Genomic DNA, 10,464 nt, shown 5'->3' with positions numbered 1-10,464 from the left:
GGGCAGGGCTCAGGGCCGATTGTCCTGGATGACGTGAGCTGCTCGGGGCATGAGTCCCACCTGTGGAGCTGCCCGCACAGAGGCTGGAACTCGCACAACTGTAACCACGGGGAGGATGCCGGTGTCATCTGCTCAGGTGGGCCTCAAAGATGTTTGTTTTTTTCTTTCATATAAGGTTTTTTTTTGTTTAGCAAGTTTATCTTTCTTAAAGTTTTTTTTTCCTTAAAGTCTTTTTACATTCCTGGGTTTTTTTTATGTTTTATTAGTTCTCCCCTAATATCAGTACTACTTTCAATCCTAGTGTCATGTTTAGATGGTTAATTGGGCAAAGACTCATCTGTAGTTCGCAATGTATACTTTCCTCACTACTGGTCATGCAGTCAGAGGCATGAGAAATGCCATAACTGTGTCTCTGAGTGCAGTGTCATAGCTTAGAATTGCTGAGATATTCACATCACTGGCCTAAGCTTTGGTGTCCTCTGTCCTTGCATGTAACTCTCTCCTGAGAACTCATGCACTTTCTTTGCTCCAGGTCTGCTGTGCGAACCCAAGAACCCCTAAGAGGCTTGCCAGGCAAAGCTTTGTTATTTCCTAAGGTCGGGATTGAAAGTCACCCATACTATTTTGACCTGAGGCTAGACTTCTCTCTGCCTCAGTGAAATGCTTAAAGTTGTACGGTAGAAAATTGGTCTTGGGTCAACTTGGTCATGACGTGTACACACAGAGCTCATCACCATGATGGTGGGAATAACGGATGGAGTCTTACTGGACTTTGATGAGGAATATCTTTCCAAGGGTTGGATGGCAAACATCCCACTCTCCATGGCATAGGACAAGCATTGACTGAGTGTCTTACCTGCTCAGTTTCTTCCACCTTTGCGTCTCGTTGTGCCACCTTCTGTGCAATGTGTCTGATAGGACCTTCTCTCTCACACAGCTGCCTGGCCCCAGCACACAACCACACCAGGTAAGTCGAGCACCTCTGACTCCTGGCTGTCTCCTCTCTCCATACTCATCTCAACAGCCCCCCACCAATAGCTCCTGGAGGGGAAATTCGTGCCTCCCAGTACCTCCCCTAATCACTCTAAGGCATTTAGACATTTCCAGTTGAGCCTTTAACACATTGATCCTCCGGCCTGGCTCAGTGGGATTACAACATTCTGACCACACAGTGCCTTCCCACCACTTCTGGTAGCAGAGGAGGCTCTGTCCTGAGATCATGTCTCCTGAAAGCTTTGTCTGGGCCAAATACTACATATCACCCAAAAGAGAGTTTCTCATGCCATGCACTACAGGCAGGGCTTCAGGGGTGCTTTTGCCAAAGAACACTCTGTCAGGAGAGCACTGTAATCCCTCTTGAAGATTGTAAGCCTCATTGCCATTGTGGACATTCAAGTGCATGATTTTGGTTCATTGCAAACTCTCAGAAAAGGCCTGTTTCTCCCCCCGCCCGCAGGGCTTCTCAGACCCCACTGTCCCTGACCCCAGTCATAGATCCCTACACCCAGCCTTGAACCTACTTTCTAAACCTGCTCTGTTTTCTCTCCAGATTGGTGGTACACAACAACTCCTTACTATGGTAAGCATCATTTGGATCTGGCCAAAGCACCAGCATTGCACAGTAGCCAACACACCTGGGTGAAGTTCTAGAATCTCGGGTTAAACCCCCACGCTCATCACCTCATCCAAGGTGGATGGTTCCCTCTCTCCACCAGAATTATGCATCCCCTTCCCCTACCAGTTTTGGGACACATTTGTCAGGACGTTTTTGTTTGCAAGTGACAGCAACCCAACTCAAACGTTCCCAAATTTAGGACAGTCTGTGGTAGGTCGTGCTTCAGGTACAGCTGGACCCAGAAGTTCAAAGACTGTCTGTCCCCCTGCACTTTGCTTACCTCCACTTTCTTATGTGTGTGGGCTTCACCATCAGCTTGCTTTCCGCACATGGGGGTAGTTCCAGCCCCAAGTCTACATTCCACCAGGAGAAGACTGTTTGTCACAGTATTTGTTGCTGACAAGCCCTAGGAAAACTAAGCAGCTTGCTTGTCAATAGGTGGCTTCTCCTGAACCATGGCCACATGTTCTAATGGCCTAGTCAGGGTCTTATGTCCACATTCTTATTTGCTGGGGGAAATCAAGACGATGTGACACTAGGCCCTACTTGGACCTCATGGGAACTGGTTTTGGTTGTTGTCTTTTTCATAGAAAGGAGGGTTTCTGTTACAACAAAAACAGGCGGGAGGTTTGAGACACACAGAAAGCACTCCCAGTTGGAGCTTGCTGTCCTCAAATACTCTCTGCTGGATGCTGGCTGGTGCTTCTCCAGCCCCGCACCCCCCATCAGAGGCTCAGAGCCTTGTCTCCCCCTGGGGTGTCAGCCCACAGCTCATTGTGTCACAGCTTATCGTGGCTATGGCCCTGGAGTCAAGCCAGGATGTTGGATTCAGTGTGCCAGGACTGCGGAAAACTGCCAAACATTTTCTGCTCATCTGTCCTTTCAAGGCTCTGGACTTCTCCCAACCTTAAAATGTATTGTTTTAAGTGTACACTCCAGTGGTTGTCGTACAGTCACAGGCTTGTACAACCATCACCACTGTCTAGTTCCACAATTTTTCATACCCATTAATGGAAACCCCATATCCATTAACCAGTCACACCTTAGTCCCCTTTCCCTGGTAATCATGAATTTACCCTCTGTCTCCATAGATTTGCCTATTTTGGATATTTCATTTTAATGGAATCAAACAATAGTGGCTTTTTGTGACTGGCTCATTTCACTTTGCATAAGCTTCAAGGTTCATCCACGTTGTAGCATGTATTAGGACTCCTGTTTTATGGCTGAGGGATATTTTATTGTATGGATAGACCACATTGTATTTATCCATTCATCTACTGATGGACATTTGGGTTGTTTCTATCTTTTGGCTATTGTGAATAGCACTACTACAAACATTTGTGTACAATTGTTTTTCTTTGAACACCTGTTTCCAATTCTTTTGGGTATAGACCTGGGAGTGGAATTGCTGGGTCACATGATAATTCTACATTTAATTTATTGTGGAAACACTGAATGGTTGACCATAGGGCCCACACCATTATAAGTTGCCACCAGCAGTGTAGAGGGATCTGATTTCTCTCCATCCTCACCAACACTTGTCATGATGTGACTTTTTCATTATGATCGTCCTAGTAGGTGTGAGATGGTATTCCATTGTGGTTTTGATTTGCATTTCCTGAATGACTAATGATGTTGGGCAGCTTTTCATGTGCATGTTGGCCATGTGTATATATTCTCTGGAGAACAGGGCCCTCATTATATAGATGCTAAGCCTGAGGGCCAGAGGGTCCAGCTCGCAGACTAGCAAGGACACCATTCGGGTGAGATTGAGACCACGAAGCCTAGTCCATGGTGTCTCTGGCAAATGTCTCTGGTGCCTCCTTCCTGCAGGGAGGCCTCACTAATGCTGCCATTTCTCTTCTTTTCTGCCACCCACAGTATGTACAGCTAAGTGTCAGTGACAGTTACTCCTGCCCACCGTCATGATATTCAGTGTGTCCGTGGTTTGTTTAAGACGCAGGGCAAGCTTCGGGTTTAAAAGTGACATGAGGAGGAGCTCAGTGGAATAGAAGCTTTCATGATAAGCCTCAGGCCTAGTGGGGTGGGGCCCCTATGGCCCCGGTAAGTCAGTTCAAGTTGGAGTTTCCAAACCCCAGATCCCAGGGCTGCTCCTTGGTGGGGGGCTGGGAAGCTGTATCGGGTGGATTCCCCCTGTAGGTCTCCAGGTTGATTCCAGTTGATCCTCCCCTCACTGGTTCCTGGGAAAGTCAGAAGAGAGAAATATATGAAAATACTTAGAAAATTTTTCCCAATGGTGGGGGGGATTTTGTTAAGAGTAATAATAACACAAAAAATCCTAGGAACAAGCACACCAAGTCTTCTGAGCCCTTTTCTCTCCTCGCCCTCGTTTTTGGGGTTAATTTCTGAGGCTCGGGTCACTGTGGATGCCGGCTGATGACTCCCCCTCTTCGCCCCTTCACCCCAAGGCTGGGCTCAGGAATGAATTGCTGGACTATGTGGGGGACAATTCAGAGAAGACACATAGTTCAGCCCACACCCAAGGGCTCCATAAAACAGCCCCCGGAGGGGAAAGAATGATGAACAGGCTTCAGTCAAGTCCTGTGGTGGAAGAGGTTTTAGTCCTCTGGTCATTTCAGATGTAAAGAACTCTCCAAGCCGACCCTTGGAGAATTGTGGCCATTTTAGAAATATGGCCAAGTAAAAGCCCTACAAATGTTTCCCTGGTAAAGAATTCCTTCACATCAAGAAACGCAACCCCCAAAATGTTCTCTGTGTCATCATAAAAATATTTGGTGCTCAACATGTTGGGAAGTGCTACTTATCTGCCTCTTCTGGGCCATTCACAGTGTAAATTGGAGCAAATCCTGCAAGAAGGAAAAGGATTTAACTTTCTCTATCAAGCTAATGACCATGGAATTAAAACATTATCCAGTAAAATCCTAAAATCGCTTTATTTTCTTCCCAGATTGGTGGTACACATCATCTACAACCCCTGAGGGTAAGTATCAGGACTTTTCATGTGACACATAGGGCATGGGTTTCTTATCCCTAGGCTTCGCTGTCCATGGTGTGGATGCCTACAAGTGTACAGCTTTTCAAGCCCACACGCCACCTCTTCAAGCTGGCCCCAGCACACCCTGCACCCTGCCCGCACACACACAGCCAACAATTAGCTTTCACGCATGCAGCCTTCATATTGCTTCTGTTAGCTAGGTGACTTGTTTTAACTAAGGAGACCTCCTTCCCCTTCTTTTAAGTAAATAGGATAAGTGATACTTCATGAATAGACTTAAAGCCTTTTATTTCTTGCAGTATCTTCAAAGCTTTGGGAAGAAGAAGGGAGATAATAATTGGGTAATTTCACAAATCATCATGTTTTTACATGCAAATTTTACCTGATGATATAGATACCGTTCAATAGCTTTCCATCAGTTGCTCTTAAAAAATTGCTCTTACCATCATTTTAAATACCTGTATTGTATTTCATTGTACAGCTGTGCCCACAAATTGATTAGTTCCCTATTGCTGGACATTTCAGTTATTTATATTTCTTCATTATTATAAATGATCCTGTGATGAAGAATGTTTTTATAAATAAATCTTTGCATACCTCCTCCTTTTTTCCCCCTCAGAACAGAAATAGATTTACTGGACTAAAATTAACATCATACCTCGTACCTAGAATGTACTTAATAAATACTAATCTTATGATATGTTAAGTATTTTAAGATCTTTACTGTGTATATGGCCACATTGCTATCAAGAATGGTTGTAAAATCACAAAATAAGGAAGCTGAGAAGAGAAACTGACCTCCTCCCTGCAATATTAAATATTTAATACAGAATTAATGACATAACTAGAGTTGTGACAGGTGCTTTACAGGGAAAGATCAGTGTGTACAGAGGCCACATCAGCAGAGACTTGACTTGATCCAGGGGTTGGGGAAGTTCTTGATGAAGTGACACTTACGCTGAGGCTCCCAGGAGAAGCGGGGTCATTTACTCAGTCTGGGCCTGGAGCCAAAGCTTTTGGCTCCCATCACCCCACTGTGTTGGGAGTCACTCTTTTCCGTCCTCTCCTGCAGGCTGTGAGCTCCCTGAGGGCAAGGCCAATAACCAGCATCTCACTGTGAACCCAGGGTTGGCACATGACTGGCACAGAGAAAGCAAGCACTCAACAATTGTGTCAGGGGTGCTAGGAAAGTGATCATTATCTTTTCTCTATGCCAATAGCTCCTACCCACATTGTCAGCAGCCCAACCATTAAGTTCTGATCTCCCTGAAAAATGAAAAATCCCCTTTTCCTTCCCCTCAGTGACAGTGACACTGGGGAGGGATTATGAGAATGATGAGAAGGTGGCTTCCCTAAGAATAGCCGCCCTGGAAGGGCATCCTACAGACCCTCAGTGGACAGCCCAGGTCTAGTCCACCTCCTGGTGGATTTTTATCTTGGGAATTGTTTAAAAATCTCTCCCAGGTGATGTGCTATGTGCTCTGGGGGTCATCAGCATTTCCATTTTGTCCCAACAGCAAATTATGCCTGTGGAGGCCTCCTGTCCCAGTCATCAGGGCGCTTTTCCAGCCCATTCTATCCTGGGAACTATCCAAACAACGCCAGATGTGTGTGGGACATTGAAGTCCAGAACAATGACCGTGTAACACTTGTCTTCAGAAATGTCCAGTAAGTGTGTGGATGCAGAACAGAGCATGTGGGGGGCCTCACAGTCAGTTTAGAAGGGAATAAACAGTACCTAGTAATATGGGAGAGATGTTTACCGTTGACATTTTTTCTTATGGGTTCAATTTTTGACCTGCCACAGAGGCAGCCCATGCAGGTGGGGTCAGGACAAGGGCCCTGGTTTAAAATCTCAGTTTGTCACTAGTTTGCTGTGTGGCCACAGGAAATCACTTAACTTTCCTGAGCCTCAGTCATAAGAGGAAAATAAAATACCTGCTTCCCTCCTCTCACCGGCTCCTGGGAAAGTCAGAAGAGAGAAATATATGAAAATACTTAGAAAGTGTTACCCAATGGGAGAGATTTTTGTGAAGAGTAATAATAACACAGAGAATCCTCTGAGCAAACACACCAGTTTTTCTGATCCTTTTTCTCTCCTCTCCCACTTTTTGGGGGTTAACTTCTGGGGCTCAGGTAGAGATGGAGAAACCACTGAAGTAGAAGTTAGGTTGTCTGTCATCTTCCAGTGAAGAGAGGAACTCATTGTTTTAAACAGAGAAAACATCATGCAAGCCCCATTAATATATGATTGGTCCAAGGAGTGGGGGTGACCACGCAGAGGCACCAGTATTTTCTAGTGTCCTGGAAAGGAGGTACCATAACTTCTTCTCCAACAGCCATTACTCTATAAAATGGTTTTCTCTTTCGATTTCCGATTTGCAGTGGACTTGGGGGCCTCTGCCTTGGAAATTCATTTGGGTTTATGCCAAAGATATAGTAATATTTTAATCTCCTCATCATTACAATTCCTTTTGGATTTGGGGGACTCTACTTAAAGCTCATGAAATCCTATGGAGGCAGGTTGACCAGGACTGGTTCTTCAGCAAGCACCTGAATAACAATGGCCACCACCATTGTGACATTTTCGAAAGCCTTTTCATATGTTATTTCACTTGAGCCTCACAGCAGCTCTCTTCAGTGTGCACGGATAGTGCTGTTTCACGTTTGTAAATAAGAAACATGAGCTTCCGAGAGATTATTTGACTTTTCTATTATTTATTTATTTCTATCACTATGAATTCATGAATATTTATTTTATTCTAGGGAAAACTGGGATCTTTTTGACTGAATAAAAAGTCAAGGACAGGATGTGACCCCTTTCTTTCATGATGCAAAGAGCTATTAGTAGAGGGGTCATAGGTGTCATATGTGTGACTCAAAAAGGGAGAGCTAAGACCCATGGATGGAGGTCAAAAAAGAAGAATCCCTGCTCGATTTAAGAAAATCTACTACTTTCAGTTACTAATATTGTACAAGTTTCTAGCACAGAGGTGTGATCCCCACACTGAAACCTGACGTGCATCAAATCCTGGTGAAAAGTGAAGCCAAAACTTTGTGTCCTGTCTCCACAGGCTAGAAGGAGGCTGTAACTACGATTACATAGAAGTATTCGACGGTCCCTACCACAGTTCCCCTCTCCTTGCCCGGGTTTGTGATGTGGCAAATAGATCCTTCACTTCGTCATCCAACTTCATGTCCGTTCGTTTTGTCAGTGATGGCAGCATCACAAGGAGAGGGTTCCAGGCTGAATACTACTCTAGTCCTTCCAATGACAGCACCAGTAAGTCCCCCTCAAGAGGGCTCGTTAGGGGTGGGGGCATCTCAGAGCCTTCTACTGCTCAACTGTTCTGTGGCTGTGGAACAAGGAACTAGGTCAGCTTTGCCAGGTCACCAAGCCTTGATCTGGTGCTGAAAGGGACCAAGGGCAGTGGGTCTTGGGACTCTGGCGGCCCAGAAATGAGGTCAAGGGCCAGAACTGGCTGATGGGCAGTATATTGGCCTTACTGAAGCCAGCAGAGACTAAGTAGAAGGTGTAAAGTGATGCTTTCAACATACAGTGAGGTGCCAGTGCCAAGGGCAGAGGTGACCACCTGGCTTGAGGCCTTGTGACCATCCCAGAGTGTGGGACACTATGACCATGTCCTGAGACCTGTGGCTGCTTATCCGAAGATGGACTGAGCTGGTCACTTAGCCACTCCTAGCAGAGGCTAATGGCCACGATTCCAGCTGTTAAATGGAATACTTTACAGATTGGCCAGGGACTGGGCAAGGTGATGTCCAAGCTCTCTTTGTCAGTCAGGATTTTAAGCATTGACCTGCACCAGAGCTAAAGGACCTTATTTCACAACATCTCCACACTTCAACTGGAGCATTGCTTTCCTGTATGGATAAATGGTCACTTGGCAAAACATCTCACTCATTTCACATCCCACCTCCATTTCTTCATCTGGAGGACCCCAAGTCCCTGTGTCCTCATAGGGTTCTCATGAGGATGAGACTGACTTGGGTCATAGGGCACCTCAGGGCTGTGGTAAGGCATATCCTGCTGTGGACCATCTTTGCCAGCCATCTTCATTCCTGCACCTGTATATGGCAGGAGCTCCTAGAGGAACTTGCTGGGGTTTGGGGGCACCGACTGACTGCATTATCTGCCCTTGGCCACCAGAACTGCTGTGTCTGCAGAATCAAATGCAAGCCAACGTGAGCAGGAGTTACCTCCAATCCCTGGGCTATTCTGCTTGGGACCTTGCCATTCCCACATGGAACGAAACCTACCAGTGTAAGCCCCAGATAACGTCAAGCCAGGTGACCTTCACAATTCCCTACTCAGGCTGCGGTACCACCCAAAAGGTAAGCCTGGGGCTTCCCACTCTACCGCCTGCTGAGCAAGCTTTCCTACACTTCCGTGCACTGTGCTTCTTGAATTCTGGGGACCCACGAGACATGATTATGGCATAACCAGAATGTAATGGGGTGAAGACATAAATCTGTTCATTGGTGTCATGATGTAAGTGCAGCCACTTCCAAATAGAAGGAAGGAGGAGAAGGGTAGGTCAGCAGGCAGTTTTTCCAGCACTGGCCAGCACGGATGGTGCCTGGCAGGCTGCCACTCACGTCAGCCATAATAGTAGCTGCTCCCGGGGGGCAGCTCCAGGTTTTATAGAACCTGGAGCTTAAACAGTTTGGGGTCAGGGTGGGTGAGAGGGGCAGGTGTCTCATTAAGTGAAAGAATTCAGACATATCTTATTTTTCGACATCTTACCAAAAACTCAGGGCTGTGCCAATACGTTGCCAGGCCTTGGCAGAACCTATGCACACAGGGGACCCTTAGCTTATACTTCAATAACTTCACAGTCCATTGACCTTGGCAGCTACCATTTTTTTAGCTGTCACCAGGGTGCCCAGCTGTCTTGGTTTGCCTGGGACTTGGCACATTTTAGCATGGAAAAGTCCCATGTCCCAGGAAACTCCTCAGTCCTGAGCAAATTGGGACATTGCTCACCCTATGAGTGGCAGACACGGGGATTAGTCAGTGTCATACTCCCCAAATCCCCAGCAAGTATTCTCTCGTTGTCATCCCACTTTAAAAATAGGGAACCTGGGCATTGAGGGGTCAAGCCTTTTGCCCAAGGCCACTCAGCCACAAGTGGTAGGGCTGATGCCAGACTGAGAATCTCAAAAGCATTATGCTGCGTGAAAGAAGCCAGGCACACAAGACTACCTACTCTGTGATTCCAGTACTTTAAAATTTAGAAATGGAGAATAAAGGCATGATTTAAAGTCGACCTGGTTGGAGGGGATTGCCCGTGAAGGGGCCGGACGGAGCAGTTTGGGTTAGGGGAAGTGTTCTGTATCTTACTGTGTTGGTGATTACTGTCACACCTCACTGAATGGTACACTTAGAATGGTTGCATTTAGCTTTATGTAATGTTTTTTTAAGGTATCCATTCTAAGTTCTGAATTTTTTACTGACACCTCAGTAATCATTTTAAGATTTTTATCTCAGGGACCAGACATAATGCACATACTTTTATTTGGCTTAGAACTGCAGTAAATATACAACGTGAAGTGCTCAAATATGTACAATGTGTGACACATATGTTCTGAGGCCTCAGTTTGTCATTCACCATATGACAAACTGTGCTAGGTGCTCTGATCAATCTGGTCCTTACCTGGCAAGGTCATTCCTTATTCTTTAACACATGAGAAACAGTGAGACAAGAAGGAGACATTCATTTAGTCAACTGGATTGGCCTGTCAGCCCTGGGTGGGCGCTGGGCCTCAGAGACTGCAATCAGCTCTCCTTCTGAGAGGGACTGAGTGGGTCACAGAGACTTACACGCAGAGGAATGTTCATATTAGTCACATC

General features: G+C 46.0%; 1 protein-coding gene across 1 annotated transcript in view; it reads left to right on the top strand.

The window, feature by feature from the left end:
* Positions 1-10,464, top strand: part of LOC109396921 (deleted in malignant brain tumors 1 protein) — a 147,298-nt gene that overhangs the window by 5,863 nt on the left and 130,971 nt on the right. Inside the window, exons 7-13 of the mRNA XM_019669164.1 lie at positions 7-136; positions 938-967; positions 1,550-1,579; positions 4,545-4,577; positions 6,110-6,260; positions 7,667-7,875; positions 8,761-8,945. Coding sequence (XP_019524709.1) covers positions 7-136; positions 938-967; positions 1,550-1,579; positions 4,545-4,577; positions 6,110-6,260; positions 7,667-7,875; positions 8,761-8,945 — 768 coding nt within the window. The remainder of the gene's footprint in view (positions 1-6; positions 137-937; positions 968-1,549; positions 1,580-4,544; positions 4,578-6,109; positions 6,261-7,666; positions 7,876-8,760; positions 8,946-10,464) is intronic.

The sequence above is a fragment of the Hipposideros armiger genome, unplaced genomic scaffold (assembly GCF_001890085.2).
Source record: "Hipposideros armiger isolate ML-2016 unplaced genomic scaffold, ASM189008v1 scaffold_549, whole genome shotgun sequence".
NCBI classification, from domain to species: domain Eukaryota; kingdom Metazoa; phylum Chordata; class Mammalia; order Chiroptera; family Hipposideridae; genus Hipposideros; species Hipposideros armiger.
Note: the sequence above shows the minus strand (reverse complement) of the source record. Positions and strands in the feature narration are given on the sequence as shown.